Source organism: Ursus americanus, chromosome 1 (assembly GCF_024610735.1).
Source record: "Ursus americanus isolate L20-20 chromosome 1, mUrsAme1.1.p, whole genome shotgun sequence".
In the NCBI taxonomy this organism is placed as follows: domain Eukaryota; kingdom Metazoa; phylum Chordata; class Mammalia; order Carnivora; family Ursidae; genus Ursus; species Ursus americanus.
The window spans coordinates 85,590,402-85,611,789 of record NC_142127.1 but is presented as its reverse complement, the minus strand read 5'-3'; the positions used below and the strand labels follow the sequence as shown (position 1 = coordinate 85,611,789).

At 31.9% G+C, this 21,388-nt stretch overlaps 1 protein-coding gene across 1 annotated transcript in view; it reads right to left on the bottom strand.

The window, feature by feature from the left end:
• The window catches only part of SPAG16 (sperm associated antigen 16), a 920,765-nt gene that overhangs the window by 238,189 nt on the left and 661,188 nt on the right, over nt 1-21,388 (bottom strand). Inside the window, exon 15 of the mRNA XM_045806664.2 lies at nt 10,264-10,390. Coding sequence (XP_045662620.2) covers nt 10,264-10,390 — 127 coding nt within the window. The remainder of the gene's footprint in view (nt 1-10,263; nt 10,391-21,388) is intronic.

Below are 21,388 nucleotides of genomic sequence, written 5' to 3'. Positions count from 1 at the left end.
AGAACACAGTATAGAATAAAAAAGCAGGAAATTGAAAGGAATGCATAACAAAATATAGTTTTTAGCAATCATAGATATGTACATACACAAAATAATTCTACATGTTCTTCAAAGATACCTATAAATCTAAGGAAACATATCAAAGACATTTAAAAACTTCCATGGAAGGTAGGGGAGAGTGACAGCAGGGAGCGGACATGAAAGGAGAAAAATAATGGAATCTGATGATAATTATTTTCTACTGAAAAGTCTGATTAGCCCTGTTCTTGGTACTTGAGGAAGATGAAGATGAAGAAGAGAAAGGATCAAATGAATGAAGAGAAGGGAAATAAATAAGAAGAGGGGAAAAAATGAAAGATACAGACGAAAGAGGAAGAAAGGCAGAAGCAGCGAAAGTATCCACTGTCACAACCAAATTCTGATAAGGGTGAATGGATTCTAATGCAGCATGGATGAAGGAACAAATCAAATATTAGGGGAGGCACAGTGAAAGGAAGAGCAGTAATCAAAACTTCAAATTAAACCAAGTCCATGAGAACATAGGTGGGTAATTAGATCGTTAACATTATAGGAGGGCCTGCCTTTTTTCTCCAGTTCCATACACAGCTGCAGGATACTATTCTTTACAAATAACACCCCAATGGCACATGTAGCATATTGTACGCAGAAGAGTTTGACTTAAACTTTTCAACACTCCCAGTTATGACCTGCAGATTCATGTCTATTGCTTCAATTGACTTTGTAAATAGAATCTTACCTATCTATCACAAATCCCAGAATTTAGAACAGTGCTTGGCAGGTAGTAGGCTTATGCTAAATATTTGTCAACTGCACTAAGATAATCTCTACCATTAGACCAACAAAAGTACGAGAGAGAGAATGATGAAATACTTGGATAATAGAAGGCAGGGCTTGAAATACATATCTATTATTCTAAGGTGTTTATCAAACTCACTATTTCAAAACATTAACAGAGTACTGATTTTCTTAATACCAGTACTACACTGTATCTTCTTTTCAATTTTTTTTTCTTTTGGTGGAAGAGTACATAGTAAAGGGTGTTGCATGAGAATGAATTTAAACAATTTTAATTTATACTCTTCTTATATTACAAGTGAGGAAAGATGCTTCCAAGCTAAATCAGATTTGAGTAAACCATATTCGAATATTGTTCAAAATTCAATTTTAGATAAATATAACTGTGACTTATCACAAGTACCAACTGTGCAGCTCCATCTCTAAGAGTAGCATGCTATTTGTTCTGGGTTGATTTGCACATCTGTTGAACTGCAACTTCTCTTAAAGGATTATCTTATTTAAAAGTATCAGCTTGGCAAATTAAAGATGATTATCTATTCGATTTTGTATACATAGTCTATTAAAAAGAAGACAAATTCTTCGGCTACTTGACTTTGGGCCATGAAGTATGAGTAGATTGCAAAATTTAACTGTTCAATTTTAAATCTAATAACTATTATATGCTATTAGATTAAAATAACAAATTCCTCTTAATACTATAACTGTGTGACCCTTAGAAAAATTCAAAGGTTTGATTATGCTTTATTTCTTCATACAAATACACTTTTCTTGATTAATATATATGTAAAAATGTCATTAGTCATATTTCAAAATGATCTATGTAGCATGTACATGTAATTTTTATTATATCTGAAAACATACAGGCATAGCTAATTATAGGCATTGGGATATATTGCTGCCTAGATGATATTAAGACATAGCTTTTCATGCAACTAATTTTTCATACTTGTTACACAGATACAAATCTTTTCGATTTCTTAAATGTGTTGAAAAATAATTAGGCATTAGCACATTAGTTGTAATATGTATATAACTACTGTAAATGCAATATGTATATAACTACTGTAAATCCACTTGAAAAATGCTTGTAACTTACATTAATACTACAAAACAAATCGTTAAATATGATGATACTGATTTAGAATTTGTCATTATTTGGACATGTGCCAGCTTTAAATTGTTTGTATGTAATTGTATATAATTATGTATATAAGCTTTGTAACAACTTCTATGGAGATATTTTATTTACATAGAAAAACATTTCCAAGTGCCTTTTTGACATGCCTATAATGTTATATTTATACTTCTATGTAGTACAACTATACCAGAGAGCTAAGCAATAATTATAACTATTCTTGTTTTAAAAATACTGCACAAAATTAAGAAATTAACAACACAAATGTGACTTCTTTGTATCATCCAGGCAATTGGAATTGCTGATTGCACCTGTGTAATGCTGTAATTGGTATGATTAGTAAGTTATGTTCTGTTCTGATTTAACCAGAATGGGCCAGATTCTTATTAATACTTACATAGTCCTATAAGAAGAGTTTGATCATGTCATTAATTTATTAAAATGTTGGGACTTAGGCATTTTTTGCCAAAACTCCTATTGCTACAGAGACTGAATGTATTACTAGGTGTGCAAGAATAAAAATTTTGTATTGTGGAGAAATACAGGTATCATTTAAATTTGAGGCTCAATTTTTAAATAATCTTGACTTTTATAACAAAATATATTTCCCTTTTGGATCAAGAGAGAGTGGAATATTTCACTTATATCTGGATATTTTATTTTCAAGTTTTAAGTAGTATAAAATGCATTTGAGTTTTATTTTAGAATATTATTTTTATCTCAGGACACCATGTGTTAGTGAATACAGGGAAATACAATGTGAAACTTTGGCTATAAACCTAGTTGATTAAGTCACCTATCCAAACCTCTCATTTTAGAGATGATGAAGTTGAGGTCAACAGAGATAAAGTGTCCCACTCAAATTCGGGTTGCAAATCATAGATGATTTTTTTAGAGCCTCATCTTGTGCTTCACACAAATGCTCTTTTCTGACTCCTTAATGACAATAATTTCTAGATGTTTCTAAAAATTAATTCATATTCAGATACTCGTAAGTATTAGTGATATGAAAACATTATTTTTTTCCTCTCACTCCATCTCTTTTTTTTAAATAATAATATTTTTTTATTATATTATGTTGGTCACCATACAGTACATCCCTAGTTTTTGATGTAAAGTTCCATGATTCATTACTTGTGTATAACACCCAGTGCACCATGCAATACGTGCCCTTCTTAATACCCATCACCAGGCTATCCCATTATTTTTAAAACCATGGATACAATTCCATAAGGGAGGCTTCATAATTTGTGCAATGATGTTGTCATTAGATTAAGTATACAACCTTTCATACATAATCTGAAAGAACAAGACTTTATAACATGTATAAATTCTACTATATTTTGAAAAAGTCACTAACTTTTATTTACATTATTTTGTCATAATTTATGTAATTCAAATGCATTTTAGTTCTCAGAATTTATGGTGCGTTTTGGGATGATAATCTAAATACTTAGCAACTGCTATGGCATTGCCACAAATCAATCAGAATCGATGGTAGACCAATCAGAACAAGTTCATGGCCATGTAAATTTGTACAATTACAAATGTTATCCATGAATTAATATATCTTTGCCAATATGCCTTTAATTAAAGTTTTCAAAGTGTTCTCACTTATTAGCATGTTATTTTCTATACTTGCTATAGGGTAAATAAAGTTGCTTCTAATACAGGAAAGAGCATGAAAAAAAATTAAAAAGTAAGGTTTTTTCCTACAGATGAAGTATAACCAGTCTCTATGGATCTCTAAATTTTTTATTTACAATTTCCTAGAGCTAAAGATTGAATGAAATGCAATTCAGGTTTTCACAGGACTGTATAAACATGTATATTTATTAATATATAATATATATATAATATATATATATTATATATATATATGAAGCTCTCAAAGCCTTTAAAACAGGAGAAATGGAACCAAACTCATAGTGTTGTGATGATTAAAAGAGAAAGCACCTTGCCCAGTTTCTAGAGCATACTATACTTCATTCCAGGCATTAATCATACACTTGGGTCTCCAAGGGAGATACATAATCTGATTTCCTTTCGTTCTTCCAGTTCCTTTCTCCAGTATCAGAGAGGCCCATTTTCTACTTATGCACAAAATGGCTTTGTATACACAATAGAGCCACGCAAGCAGGGGAAAAAATAATGGGATTATAAATAATTGAGTAGGGTCATCTGGTCACCTCTTCTCTCATAATTTATCCTCTCTCCTTGTGCTTTCTTTCTTGGAAAACTGATGTGGTAGAATGGGCTTGCTCTTAGGAGGAACAACTTAGGTTAACTCTGCCGTGTGCCTTCGAGATAAAATAAGTTAGCTTGTTTACTTCCATATTTATTTCAGTCTCTGATCAGGCCAGAATTTAAATAAAAGGCAGAAAAAGAGGTCCTGCAGGTGCTCCCATAATCCAGCCCTGCCTGATTCTCTGAAAAGAATTTATATTGAAGTATGGGCTTGGAGTTCTAGTCCCCACTAGGAAGACAGAGACACCTAAAATACACCCTTGTGCAGCAGACACATCAGAAACCTGGCAGGTTATTACTAGGTTATTACTACTAGGTTATTCTGGAGAGATTCCTTTTGTTGTTGTTATTGTTGTTTTTCTTTCAGAGACCACAAATTGACAACTAGTGACAGGATTCTGTGCCTTAGTCAGCTTTGAATCAAACACTGCCAAGTGGTCATTACTGGAATGATTTCAATATTCATAGCAAATGAATCATTTCTCTAATGATGTCATATATCAGTATGAAACCAAATATTATTAGTAAAATGAGAGGCAGAATAATATAAAGTTTAAATTTTAGTTTCTGGAATTAGACTTGCTAGATTTGAATTCTGATGCCACATTTGACCAGCTAGGTGTCACTTGGCTTGTTCTTAACTTCTCTATGTCCCAGTTTTCTCATCTGTAAAAAGTGACAACTGTAACAATTTCATTGAGTTTAGAAATGCTTAAATAGGTCTTTACATGAGTCAACTCAAATGGTTCAAAAACACTGGTGAAGGGACTAGATCCAGAGGTATGGGCTGATGTTGCCTCACTACTGAGATCATACTCTTCTAAGCACTCTAGTGTAGCAGTTTTTTCTATAAAGGTCTATATATTAAATATTTTAGGCTTCTTAGGCCATATGGTCTCTGTTGCAAATACTCAACTCTGCTCTTGTAGTATGAAAGCAGCCTTAGACGATATGTAAATGAATGGGTGTGGCTGTGTTCCATCAAAACTACATATGACTACAAGTCAAGCTGGCCCATGGGCAGTAGTTTGCCAATCTCTGCTCTACCTACTGTTCTAAATTGCAAGGTTTTTCCAATTTGGTTGGTGGATATACAAATTATTTCTAGGTTTGGGTGATCTCTGGATTTTTCCTCTTAAGTAGTCAGATTTTCCCTAGGCCTTAGTCTGTCAGGTATTGATCCTTATTTAGCTAAAGACTGGAGATGATCTTCTGAAAATCTCTAGAACCCTCTCTCTGTGCTGCAGAGTCGAGCTGGCTTGGCTTCCCTCAACTGCCCACTCTGTCTCCTCAACTCTGAAAGACTGCCAGATTTCACTTTGGTTTCTGTTGGTCCGTGAGTATTTTGGGGGCAGACACGGGGTTCATCTTGTTTACTTTCCCTCTCTCAGGTATTATCTCTTTCATTGCTCAATATTCCATGTCTGAAAACCATTGTTTCATATATTTTGTTTGTTTTCTTAGTTGTTTCAGGTGATAAGTTAAATCTGGCCCTTGTTACTCCATCTTGGCTTGAAGTGGAAGCCCCAAAAGGTTTTTAATATTTCACATACAAGGAAACTGAGGCTCAGAAATATTTAGAAATTTCACCAACACAGTTCAGCTAGTAAGGAGTGGAGACAAAATTCAAAACCACGGCTCCTAACTTCTCCCAGTGAGTGCTTTCTCCATTAGGCTACACTGCTACCCTCAAAAGAAATGAACCACAATCTGTCTTTTAAATACAGAACAATGAACTGTAGCTTTTACTAAAAGAAATGGATAAATCCAATGCAAAGCAAAGATTTTTGAGGGGTTTTTTATTATGTTTGAAAACTTTCAGAGGGATCTGATGCTTTTCATATTTTCCAGTAGGGTCATTTTTCCCCCTCTTATTTTAGCATTTATATTGTGGTTCTGCTTATGGAGAGTATTTAGGATTGCCTCCAAGTGGTGAGAAACCTTGCCCATTTTGATGATCTGATACTGATAAGCTTCCCATTGGAAAGTACCCAGCTGGCTTAAACTTCGGCTCCTACATTTTCTAGGGATGTGACTTTTTTGCAAATGTACTAGAATTATCTTTTACAAAGGAGGGAAAAATATTGCTAAACTACATAAAAACATGATGAAATGAGAGATGTGGACAAGTTTATGTATAAACTCTTACAGTTCATTTTTATTACTTTCACTACGCAATCCCATTTAACATTTTCTGAAATAGTAATAAATTTTTGAATGGTAAAACATATGGCATTTGAATATGCCAAGTGAGAAATATTATTTAGATAGCGAGTATTCACAAAAATATGTAGCATTATATTACCAGGATGCTCTCAGTTTAATGAGAAAGGAACACTTACTCCTTTACAAATACTAATATATGTATGTATCTATAAACACAGATAATCTGTATATGTCACAAGCAATGTATTTGCAAATAAAACATTATGTAAATAATACTGGGCCACATACAAATCCTCTTTCAAATGTGTGAGCTGATTTCTTACAGCAGCAGAAAAGCTAAATTCTAAATGATGATTCATACATCTTTAAATCTTTTGATTTTAATTATATGTATATATGATATTTTATATAACTTCACTTCTTAACCATTTAAATTATTTTTAACATTATATGAAAAGGAGTTTTTTATCCTTGTTTCTTTTAACATTTATTCACTGGTGTTGACACTTTCACTAGAAACTGCTTATAGTAGCACATAGCCTTAGGCGTCTTACTTGCACACTAATATGTTCACACATTTTTCTCACCCCTAAAATGAATGGGATGACTTCTAAACCCCTCCCAGCTAAGATAAAACATGGTAGCTGACTGGACTAGGATTTCCTCATTATAGGATATACATTATCCCTTTGAAACACATTAGAGCACCTAAGACAATTATTTCCTCCATCGTTTCTATGAGGACATTATGTTCTAGGAAATTAAATAATTTGCTTAACGCCTAAAAGGTGGTGAAGAAATAATGGTCTGAATTATAGTCTACATTCTTTTCCTACATGACTCGTTTTCAAATATTTTAATCTAAGATATGTTTTTAAAATGATACACTATGAAGAATCTCAATTTTAAAACAGATAAGGTACTATTTCACAGTACATATTTCCTTTTATAAATTCAAAATGAAAATATTTACTTTTGAAGTTAATAAATAATGAGCAATTTTGATATACATGAAAATTTGAAATCAAATGTTATGGACAGCAGTTTCAGCCTTTCAATGATCTCTACTCCGATTTATTTCTATACTCTGTTGGATTTGCAATGACAAGAAATTCCTTATTTATAAAGATACGTCATTATGTATGGAAACAGTTCTTTTCAAACAGCACACCTCATAATCACACGATGCCTTTCAATTAAACTCATCCAGAGAGAAGAAATAGGATTAGAAATCTTTGTTTCTATGATGATTATTTAGAATATCTAACAACTACTCACATTCCTTATATTAACTATCACCGACAGAATGCTATCAACACTTCTACATTTATTGTATGATATTATGATGACATCACATGTATGTTTTCAGTATCTTTTCTTTAGGTCCATGGACATAGCTGAGATAGCAGACCAGAGCCTCTCTCACACTAGTTGAGTCTTAACTGTATATAATTGCATGATTTAATTGTTACAAAATTTCAAATTAAAAACATGATTTGGCATGACCTAACTAACGTGAGCCTCAATAAAATGTTAATTGTTGTCAACAGTGTCAATATACTCCTGTTTTTTGTGGAAAATAATTGAACCATATATGCTTTTATTTACTAGCTGCTGGGAATAGATAAAAGTATGTCAAATTAATGTGTGTTATGAACTTATTAAGTTAGATTTGATTTTATCCTCACAGTCCAAATATTTTTATGATATGCTTGTTATACTTTTTGTTTAATATTTTCTTGAATAAATGCATATTAGACACTATGTGTCCCTGTCCTTATTTTTTATTTTGTTTTGCTCTTGACTTCACTACTCTCTCTACTCTCTTTATACCAACATAATTTCTGGTATTTTACTTTATGATTTTCACCTCTCTGTTCAGACCCTCAGACTGAGAGCTTTGTTTATTTTCTCTAGTTCCTTCAACTTTTGGTATATTTCAACCTTTTTAAATAAAGAGTCATTGAAGGCTTCTCCTCCACAGAAGCACAAATTTCCCATTATTCAATGAGAAAAAGGCTTATGACATTAATTTCTCAGACACACAGAATTAAAATTAATCATAGTATGTTCCTTGAAGAAACGGTCAAAGGGATGGGAAGGTCAGGTTGTAATTATATACCCTCAAACCGATAAAGTATTTTCATTAAGAGGGTTCCTAGTTTACACTTTTTGTCTTTTATGTTTCTCATTGTGCTGTCCTTGATTCTTATGCTTTTCTTAATATTAATGTATAATCAAGAGTATAGCAGTCACAGAGAGAAATATTAGGTTTGTTGTACCAAGGACTTTAAGATGATATTGACTTGTATGAAAGTAATTTTAAATTAGGTTTGCCTGACTATGCATAGAAAAGAGATTTGGGCTGATGACAAGGATAGTAGAAAGCAAGTAGCAACATTGTTATGACAGTAAAATACATATCTCTTATTAGTTGTACAGCATTTCAAAGTACTCTTCAACTTCTTTTTTTTTTTTTTTTTAAGATTTTTTATTTATTTATTTGACAGAGATAGACAGCCAGCGAGAGAGGGAACACAAGCAGGGGGACCAGCAGAGGGAGCTGGAGAAGCAGCGCTGTTGGTCTTGATCCCAGGACCCCAGGATCATTACCTGAGCTGAAGGCAGACACTTAACTGACTGAGCCATCCAGGCGCCCCTAAATTGAAATCTTAATAGGCCTTCACATTATAAAATGAAATTCTCATGGTTGGGATGTTTTATTCTATACAATGTTTTCTTTTTTTTAAATTCTGGCAGACCATAAATGGTTTAATGTCAAGAACACTACTAAAAACATTTTTAAAGAAGCCAGTGTTATTAGTATGGTTCATATACCAATCTGTAATGGCAACACAACTTAAAGTTTGTTAAAAAGACAAACTTAACTGAATTCCAAATTTTAGATATGTGATGACATGAAACCAGTCCTATGAAACACACAATTTTCTTATATCTCTAGAATCGCTTCTAGTATATACATAGTTACTGGACTATTGAATTAGTATGTACAATTTTTAGATAAAACATTATTATTTCCCTTGTATGTATTTTATCTTTATTTTTTCATCTAAAATTACCATCTCTGTAACTTTGATCTACTACAAATAAATGTCAAAGATTTAAAAAACTCACAAAATTTAATAAGGTTTAAAACATATATGATGCTAGCAAAGGAAAATTATACTATGTAATAATAGATATACATTATTTACCATAACCTCTCATTAAAGTTACAGATGTAACTGTAATTTTAATCTTTTAAATAGATAACTGGAAACACTGTATGTTGCTACACTGTTCATCAGCATCAAGTGTAAAATATTTTATCTGTTTCACAATGTTTATAGTACTGCAGAAAAAATGCTAAACATATGAAATAATAATATTAAAATTATCAGTTATAATAATTACTGTTGCATATGAATGCAACAAGATGAATGTACATCTCAAATTAATTATAAAATTGAGTTATACAATAATTTATTAATTATAAGACTAAAATACTCCATTAGAAATGTACTTTAAGTTATGCCAAACTTTTGTTCTTTTCTCCTCTTAGCCATTTTGTCTCCAAAAAACCCAATTTACTTACCTTGGATGGTGATTCTGAAGGATATAGTCTCCAAATTTTGCATGACACTGCTAGGAATTTGTGTTATCTATATCAGCACACACTTATCTCCTCTATTCTCTCTTCCTTTATATATATGATAAATATAATGCTTTCATAATGTGACATAATAAGATATATAATGTAAAATATAATATAATATTAGAACAAAAATTTACATGGGAGGAAACACAATAAAAATAAAGTGGAAACAGAAAAGAGTTTCAGAACAAATGTTAAAGTTGTTAGCTTGGTCACAAATGTTAAACAAAAAACATCCTACCTGATGAATCAAAGTTCACCTCATTGCCAGGACTTGGACCTATATCAATGGACACAATTGGTAAGAGCTTCCGAAAGTCCCATAGTTTTGTTACTCCACAAGCATCACAGGATGCTATCATGTGACCCTTTAAAGTATTAAAAAAAGAGAGAAGTTATATATACACATATATATTACATATATAAAAATATATATAGTAACTTAGTCAACAAGGAAGCTTTGCGTTAAAATTTTATTAAATCCACAAGAATGCACTCTTCTAAACTAAAAAGTGTTCATTGCATTTTTGTCTGGAACATAAAATTGTTATAAGATGATAATTTACATTTATATAAATCCCTATACTATATTTTGGAAAATGATTTTTCAGGAAATCATTTTGATTATTTTAATTATACAAGAATATATAATAAAATTAAAATGTACATACCCATGTAATTCCTCTATCTCTAATATATACACACATATATATATATCATGTTTATGATCTATGTGATCAACACATAAAACTATATACATGAAAACATTGCACTAAAAGTGCACCTTACTCTATATGCTTGCAGTTTGTTAACATTGATGATCTATATATTTCATATACAGTAAAAATAAAACAGAGGTAGGAAAACAAATAGACACAAGGAAAGAAGAGTTTTTATCATGGTGGGAGGAGTAGGGGCCAAGTGAAACTGATGGCAAGGAAGAGTACATATTGCGATCTGTGAGACAAGATTATTAGAAACATCTGGGGCTATTTTGGTAATGTGCAATGAGATAAGGAAGAAGATAACTGGATAAAGGTGATGGAAAATAAAAGGAATCATGGATGGATTCAAGTGTAATAGGAACAGGGCAGCTGTTTTCCAGGATAGAAGTACCATCTCAGGTACTTCAGTTTGAAGCTCAAGGTCTGTCTATACCCTTTCTGCTGGTTTCTCAGGAGATGTTTATCGAGCATCCACTTCATGTCAGAAAGTGGGACATGGTGATGAGTAAGAGGGGTCTCTGCTGTCTAGCAGCTCATAATCTTAACTCATTTTTATCATAGTATCATTTAATTTTGTTGTCCACTTACCAACTGAAAATGAACACTGGCCATATCAGGTTCAAACATAATATTTATGATAAGTGATTATACTTTATACTGTTTCCAATTAGATATATAGTTTCCCTTTCAGCTCCAGCTTAATTATTTTTAATGTCAAGTCAAAAATCATCCTCTCGCTTTTTTCCTAAATATTCTAAAACGTTCAAGATAATAACTTGATTATTGTACAATTATCCTCACCCTTTTGAACTAGCTCACATGATTTTTTTTCTCATTTATTTCTTGATTTCTATCCTTTCTGGGAAAAAATGTGCATTTCGTATTACAGTCCAAGTGGACTCTTTGTTTTTCCCTAAACAAGTCAGTAATACAACAAATGTCATCAGTTTTAAAATTCTATAACAGTTGTCACTGGTAAAGCAATACAACCTTGTCCCCAGTCTAATATGTGGGATGTTTAATCTTTTTTATGACTTAAAAGGAACGTGGGGAACTTGGAGTGTTTTCAAATATGTAAACATGTATTGCAAGAATTGTGAGAAATCAGTGAGTTTAATTTTCAGAAAAGACCAGTTCTCAGTATTAGCAGGAAATATTAATGTTAGAAATTAGAAAGAACCCTTTCCAGATATAAGGGTTTTCAAATATCTTTCAGAGATGATAGAATGCAATCTTTTTTTCAACTTTGAGAACAGAATAGATAAATTATAATGGTAACTTAATTTGGAGGCCCTTCTCACTTGCTAAAGGGAGGTTATAGAAATCCTAAAGTGTGGTTTATATCACTACATATTAAAATGTGAGGAAACACACTAAAAAATAGTTCCATCATTTTGGGGGGTGAAAATGAGTGTTTACACATAGTTTTAATATTTTTTACATTTAAATTCCACTGTTGCCAAATGATCGAGACATAAGAGTTTGATAATATTAAAATAATGAGTCAATACTTATTAAAGGCTTTTAATGAACCAAGTACTGTACTAAATGATTTATCAATAAATAGTACATACTTTTAAAACAATTTTGAGTAACATCATTTGGGCAAATTTCTATATTTCTTAAGGCACTTAGAAGTCAGGACAAAGTATACATTACAGTAAAACAAATATAATGACTTATTAAGTGGTAGGAATAAGTTTGTGTTCAGATTTGATAACTGAGAGATTCTTGGTAGTGAAAGAACAGCTTAGCTATGCTTCCATTAGCCAGTGAGGCAGATGCAATGCCTATCGCAATGTCAGGAGCACAGTAGGACTCAAAAACTATTTGTTAAGTCAACAGATGATGAATGCCTCATTGGGGCTTACCTATAAGTTTTATTTTAGTCCAAGTTCTTCCACAGCATTCTTAAGATAAACATTAGTTCTAACCCTCATGGTTCTGAATCACTTAGATAAAAGAAAGAGAAAAGATGTGGAGAATCCAGAGCCAACAACTTGGAATTACCCTCAAAACCTTATATCCCTCCCCCTCCCGTCTCAGGAGAACTGGAGGCCCATCTGCCAATCTTCTTCCATGACATAGAAGAACATACTAAAATACTGCTAAGCCAAACTGCATTGTGTGAGCATTGAGGGATCTGAAGATGGAGAAATGTGGAAAAGGCATTACCTGACAAGCTAGGGGGAAAAGCAGACATTTTATGTACAACTTATCTCCGATAAGAAAGAAAGGCCTGCTATAGTTAGGCCCTTAACCTAAACAGAGATTGTTTTCATAGAAAATATTTTTTACGGAGAGGTGGAATTGTATGACAATCTTAAAGAAAGTAAAGACTGAAGAGTTTTGGGAACCTCCCTAAAATAGAATTCTGATTGTCATTCGTACAGGTACTGATACTGAGGAAGAGATGGTAGGAAAGGTGGTTGCACAGAAAGCTCTCAAAACATTCAGATTCAAATATATGGCTGTTTTGTGACACTGAATCCCTAGGACCTGGCAGAGTATCTGCAACATGTTTGACACTTGATCTTGAATAAACCATTGAATGAATGAATATAAGAGGAACAGAGAGCAATTAATGTTGACTGCTTGTAATTTAAAAGGTTTTCCCCCAAATACAGAAATGTTAAATGAGCTGAAACTCGGAAGAAAATGTTTTTGTGATCACAGGTTCAAATAGTTATATAAAGCAAGTAGAATTTAGCCAAGTGGACAAAGCGTGTAGTTGAGGTGAAAGTGAACAGTCACGACTCCTCACTGCCCCTCTTAAAGCCTTTCTATCTCCACTTTAAAGATCTTATAGTGAGAAAAGCCATATAGACATGAAGTTAATTATAAGTTAGAGTACAGTGACATAAAATCAAACTAGCTTCATCTAGACTGCTGGAAACATATTGGAGAACATTTAGCATACGTACTGAGGACTACGAGTGTTCATACTTTCGAAACTTTTCATACTTCTGAGATGTATTATAAAATTAGAAAAAGATAGGATAAAAATTAAAGCAGCACTACTTATAAATAAATAAAATGGTAACAAGTGAAACCTGTAATAACCTAACATGGAAGAAATAAACCTTGCGCCTCGTGGGTCCAGAAGATGGCTAGGGGTACTGTTTATGCAAACTTGACACCAACAGCAGCCAGAAGACAAGCAGACTGAACTGCTATCTCTCTGCACAGAGGTTCCCAGAATATTTGTATATTGTAAAACAAAGAAAGAAAAGGAGACAACTGGGATGCTAATGAGATCATTTCTAATTTAAATGTATAATTAAAAACTATTTTCATAAACCAATAGTATTCCTTAATATAAAGATATTTTAGGGCTTTGTATAATTTTCAAAAACAAATTTTAGAAGCTTGGGCATTAATATCAGTGTGGGGTTAAGAGGCTACTTTTTCAGGTAGGGTAAGAAATGTCATATAGTAATAAAATATTCTATATGAAAGTCTGATCTTTATTTGCATGTCAGGAAGAAATATAGAGGATCTTAGTATATTATGGAAAACACAGGTCCAATTTGATTGTACTCTAGACCTTCACCCTGATGAATCAGCTAAATAGTTTCTTGGTTGAATTCACTAGGTTATATATATATATATACTTTTATACCTTTATTTTTCTCATTTCCTTTGGAGAGTCAACTTACAGAACAACAGCATGTAAATAAGCAAAAAATGTTTAGGTCCATGTCATTACTTATTTTTTGCAAAGGTTCTTCAAGGCTGAATAACAGGATATGTACAATGTTCTTGTCTCAAAGAGTTATACAGTATAATAAAAAGTCGAATGATTATATATCAACTACACACATGAAAATGTTATAAATTCTGTAAGTGAGGGTACTTAAATGAGGGTACTTTGGCTTAGGAGTACATTTCCATGACCTTGAATAGCACATAGTAAATGTTCAATAAATAATTGGAGTGTGAAAGAATAAATACCCTGGATAAATTACTATGAAGCCATAAAAATAATGATTATAGAAACAATGAAAAACATAGAAAAGTTTATGCTAAACTGTGGTTACACTGATTGAAAATATACAATACATATATACAATGATTAAGTGAAGAGATATGTTTATAAAATCTGCCCTGTATTTTTTTAAGACTTTATTTTGGGGGGGCAGTTTTACGTTCATAGTGAAATTGAGGGGAGGATGCAGAGGTTTTTCCATTTACTCCCTCCCCACTCACACATACAGCCTCCCCCATTTACAACATCTACTGCCAGAGTGGTAAATTTGTTACAACTGATGAACCTACATTGACACATCATAATAACCCAAAGTTCATTGGTTATACTATGGTTCACTCTTGGTGTTGTACCTTCTATTGCTTTGGACAAATATATAATGGTATGAATCCATCATTATGGTATCATAAGAGTATTTTCATTGCCCTAAACATTCTCTGTGCTCATTCAACCCTCCCACAGCTCTGCCCACTCAACCTCTGGCAATCACTGACCTTTATACTATCTCCATAGCTTTGCCTTTTCCAGAATGTCATATAGTGGGAATCATGCAGTATATAGTCTTTTCAGATTGGTTTCTTTCACTTGGTAATATGCATTTAAGTTTCTTCCATATCTTCTTATGGTTTGATATATCATTTTTTTTACAGTTGGACAATATTCCATTGTCTGGATGTACCATAGTTTATTTATCCATTCACCTACTGAAGGATATCTTGGCTGTTTCCAAGTTTTGGCAATTATGAATACAGCTGCTATAAACATTTGTGTGCAGGTTTTTGTGTAGGCATAATTTTTAATCTCCTTTGGATAAATACCAAGGAACATGATCACTGGATGGTATGGTAAGAGTATATTTACTTTTATAAGAAACTGTCAAAATATCTTCTAAAGCGGTTATACCATTTGGCACTCCTACTAGCATAGATATGGGTGGGAGAAGTGTTCCACAGTTCTATAATTAGGTCTTAGACTTTTAGTGAGCCTATGCCTCTAGACCGTTAACTTCATATGTGTTTCTCTTTTTTCTCCCCTCCTAGTGCAGCAGAATGGCTAGAGTGGGCTAGAGTAAGGCATTTCCTTTTTTGCACATGGAAGACCTGAGCCTGCTGCAGTTGTGTATTTCCCTTCCCCTTTCATATTTTAAACGTGAACAATAACTATAAATAATTTACATTATTTAAAGATCAAAGTTATATATTGTTCCAAATTAATTGCCAAATACATTATTTTTTATTTTATAATCCTTTAAAATAAATACAGGGTGTCCTACACTTAGGCATAGTACCTAACAGTTTATTTTAAAATATACCCATAAGTAATGTCACAGTTGATTCTCACAGCTACATGATGAGCCAAAATTTAATTCTATCTCATAATTTGTGGCTAAATAAATTTCAGAAGAATTAAACAATTTATTGAAGGACTTCTGGTCAACATGATTTTAAAAATAGAGCTACAGGGGCGCCTGGGTAGCACAGTCATTAAGCGTCTGCCTTCGGCTCAGGGCGTGATCCCGGTGATCTGGGATCAAGCCCCACATCAGGCTTCTCCGCTGGGAGCCTGCTTCTTCCTCTCCCACTCCCCTGCTTGTGTTCCCTCTCTTGCTGGCTGTCTCTCTCTCTCTGTCAAGTAAATAAATAAAATCTTTAAAAAAAAAATAAAAAATAAAAATAGAGCTACAAGATAAGAAAACTAAAAAATGATAATAGTTAACACTAATTGAGCAAATACTATGCACCGCTCAGTGTCCCAAGCATTTGTATTTGTGTACACATGTATACAAATATCAAATAATCCTAAAAAAGCAAAGCAAAACAGAACAAAACAAAAATACCACTATGGATTAGGCTGTTATTTTCATCCCCCTTTTATGGATAATGAATTTGAGCCACAGGAAACTTTAATTTTCCCATTGCTTATGCAGTTAAAAGACAAAGAGTCAAGATTTTGCACCTGTTTGGCTCTAGAATCTGTGCTAACCACTAAGCTATACCATGTCTCAAAGACAGAATTAAACCAAAAAAAAATTTTTTTAAGTATAAGATTTCAAAGAATGATAGATAATAAGAATAATCCTCACTGCAGAAAAATAAAACAGAAACACAAAGTAGAGACTAGAGATGAGAAACCATAGGCCTCTGGGCTCTGGGTTTAGAAGGGGGTCCTAGTTATACAGCTTTTGTAGGGTAGCAGAGACTAAAAGTGTTTTGTGTCAGATGGAAGTTAGAAGCTGCCTTATTGCTAAAACCATGAGTAATGAAATTTTTACTGACAATATGAAGCTGACAAAAGTTGCTAGATAATGCTATTTGAAACTACAATTTATATGAAGTTATATAATTAAGGAATCTGCAGTTTTTACAGTCTCACAGCCTGGATCTGAACCAAGTAACAAACTCTAGTGACTGGACCTGTGTTTTTCAATACCAGAAGGCAGGATTCCTGACTCACAAATGTAAGACTTATCCTAGGGCTACTGGCCTGGGAGACCTGGGACAAAGGAAATAACCACAATACAGAAATGGAGGAGTAAACACAAATAGAAAGCAAGATAGATGCAGGAAGGGAAAAGAGAGAACCACTCCTCTTACCTTACTCAAAAGAAACTACACATTTTTTTCCATAACATATAAAGAAATTTAAAGCTAATAAATATAGTCAATAATTGAAAGATAAAATAATCTGGGTGCATTAAAATTATAGAAAAACTGAAAAAGATTCTTAAGTAAATATAAGTGTCTCAAAGATTTTAATGAAGAGCTAATAGTCATTAAAGAAAAAAAATGAAACAAAAACAGTCTAAAGTGACTTAAGAAAGACCAAGAGAATTGAAACATTAACAATTAAAGGAAAATGGCTTAATAGATATGATACACTCTAGATTAGACAGAGTTGAAAAGATAGTAAATTGGAAGAATATACTGAGAAATTCACCTAGATTACAGATGTAAAGATAAGAAAGATGAAGGTATGAATATCACTAAGAGATATGGTAAGAACAGAGTAAGGTACTACGTGTCTAACTAGTATTACAAGAGAATATACAGACAAACAAAAGAGTAGTATTTGAAGGCATAATATTAGGCTGAAACTTATCCAGAATTGAAAAAAAAGATATATATATTCAGAATAACTGCACTCAAGTATTGAGCATAATGCATAAAAATAAAATCACACTAGATGCAATTTAATGAAAATTGTGGGCCATTATGGTTGAAAACAAAATTATCTACAAAAGAAAAATTACAGATTATCTATAAGAGGAAGGCAGCTAGATTGATAACAAAAACTAGATGTTAGAAACAGTGGAATAATGCCCATATTGTATGAGAAAATAAAACTTAACCTAAATATGAATCTGCACGAAAGCATTTTCAGACATTCAGACTAAAAAAGTTTAAATCTAAATGTGGAAAGAATTATTACTAACTATATTTTAACACAAATATTAATAATTGTATCATCAGAAGATATAATGGTGAGCACAGATATTGAAAAGTCAAAGTATCTTAATCAAGGTTAGTTAACTGTAGATATAAACAAGAAATTGTCCAAACCAAATCCTATTCCAACCTTAACTTTATTCTTAATTTGAGAAAAAACAAAAAAAACAGGAAATAAGTGAAAAAAGTAAAGAAAAAATCTAATGAAAACACAATAAGTTGTGATAGCAATAATTACCAATGAATAAATAACCACACACACACACACACAAAAATGGGACTTACATAGAAATTGAAAGTAAGAGATAACGAAAATTGTTTGGAAAATAAAAGAAACTACAACTATGTGCATCTTACAAGAGAAACATTAAAAACAAATAACAAAAATAAAATGTTCAGAAAGTGAAAATAAAGGAATTAAATTATTAAATACCAATTAATAGGAAGCTGGTACAAGAGTATAAATATAAAAAAAAGAGATTTAAGTAAAAAAAAGAATTACTAGATCTAATTACTAGAGAATAAAAGGAGAACTCTATCAATAAGATGTGACAATCATAAATTTTTATGTAACTAAAAGTAAAGTCCTAAAATATATAACAAAAGTTAGTCTAACTATAAAGATAAATTATAATTTACCCAAGTGAGGGAAGATTTTAATAAACGTCTACCAGACATTGATACAAAAAAAAGAGCAAAATTTAACTAAAAATCAAACAAGATCTAAAACAGAAAACAATATTTATCATATATATAATATGTAATATCATCAAGTATATGTGAAATATTTACAAAAATTAGCAACATGACAAGCCACAAAATAAGTCTCAAGAAATGTCAAAGAAGAGATGTAATAAAGGTCACATTTTCTTGCATTGAGGCAATTAGAAACTAAAAATTACACTAAAATTGAAAAAGAAAGTTTGAAAGCTAAAAAAAATCACATGTAATTTATAACTTTAGAATTAATTCAAATGAAGGAATTTATATGACATTTGTTGAATAAAGCTAAAGTCATCATTAATGGAAATTCATGATTTTACATGAATTTTTTAAATATTTAAAATAAATATATTAAATATATAGTTGAATCTGAATGTTCTTTACTACAGAAGAAATTTTAAAAAGTAGAAAGAAATAATTAAAATATGATGGAAAAACAAAATTAAAATATGATAGAAAAAACAAAATTAAACAAAACTATTAACACAGTAAACAAAATGAGAGAACAACAAAATCAAAAGCTAGCCTTTGCAAAGAATACACAGACAGACAAATTGAAATATTTGTCAAAAACAGACAAAAAAATAGTGACAAGGAAAAAAGAAGTCATAATTAAGCTATGAAATAAAAGGGGGCAATTAAAATATGGTAAAGATTAAAGAAACCACACCAAAATGCTACAAAGGACTCGATATTAATTTCTAATTCTTCAGTGAAATGGAGTTTCCAGAACAATATAAATTTAAAAACCAACTAAGTATATAAATTTTGAAAAAATTGCCATAAATTCGACAAAAAGCAGTACAAAATTAAGATAAAAAAAAACACTAAACCAGTAGAAAAATTGCTCTTCAACAGACCAGTAGACAAAGGAAAAAACTATCAAAACACCTGAAAATCTTTTCACCAACCCTGGTAATATAGTTCGATTTAGCAATTTAAAACCTCAGTGGTTATGGATGGAGTACATTGTTAGCTTGACTTGCCAAACCAAGACCACTCTAGTGACCATGTGTTAGTGATCTTTGAAGAACCTCCTCTTATTCCTGCACTGTAACTGGTCTCCCCATGGAAACCCATCTCCCTGGATAGAGTAAATGCCTAAGGCGAAGGTGTCCGGCTCAAGTAAGAATAATAAGAATACTATCCCATGTTTTTCAAACTAATGTTGACAGAAATAAGTTCTTTCCTTTCCAATCAAAATGTGTAAAAAATGGATAATTTATATACACATATAATATCTTAGTTCTAATGTCCAAGTCCAGCACAGTGAATACATTGATAGGATTAAGAGCATTCAGGAAGTCTGGTGGCATTTGAGTGTTGGTTTTAGCTAAATCTAATTGTCAGATGCCACCTGACCTGTCTGGAGTTCAGTTTTATGAGCCAATGAACATCCTAGTTTTGCTGAAGTTAGTTTGAGTTTGGATTTTTTTTCCTTTTCTTTTTCTTTTTTTTTTTTTTTAAGATTTCATTTATTTATTTGAGAGACAGAAAGAGAGGAGGGGAAAAGGAAGAGGGAGAGAATCTCAAGCAGTCTCTGCACTGAGCATAGAGCTCAACACAGGGCTCGATCTCATGATCCTGAGATCATGACCTGAGCCCAAATCAAGATTCATATGCCTAACCAGCTGAGCCACCCAGGTGCCCTGAGTTTGGGTTTTTCACTTGAATCTGCCTTTTTTTTTTTTTTCTCCTATCAAATTAGAATAGATTTTTTAAATGATGATATTGATAAGGGGTCAGAAAAACAAACAGACTTGCATTCCTGGTGGGTGTACAAGTTGATAGTGAAAATTAGCAGTTCTTACTGCCATGAAATATACTTAATATTATTTTTAATAGCATTTCATTATGTGAAACAATCCTATTTTACAGATGAGAAAAATAAGTTTTAAAGAAGTCAAGTAAATTTCCTAAAATTATGTAGGTAAAATAATTCGGAGTGAGGATCCAAGTATAGGTATGGTTGACTTTAGAGTCTGAGATTTTAATGGATATATTACATTCTATTTCTTGAAACTATATAGCAAAATATGAAAACAAATGTTTAAATATATTGAATATATCCTCCCATCAGGATACAACTAAATAAGTCAATAACTCAGATCAATGAGTTATTTTGTCACAAAGATGTTCCTCACAATATCATTTATAAGATGGGGCAGGAAAAATATAAGAAGTCATTTCTTTGATAAATAGATTGATAGACACACGTGTGTATATATGTATATCCATAAAACTGTAACCTATAATTATATAACTAAACTATTATTTTAACTATTATAATGGCATTTCCAAAGGTGACTAATACAAGGGAAAACATACATATGTAGTTCAATGAAAGAAGCAGAAAACAAAATTGTTTACACTGTCTGATGCACACATACAAAGCATATGTTGAAAATAAGATTGGTAGGAACTAAATCAGAACTGATTATCTTTAGGATGAATCATTTTTATTTTATTTGTTCCTTTTCAAAT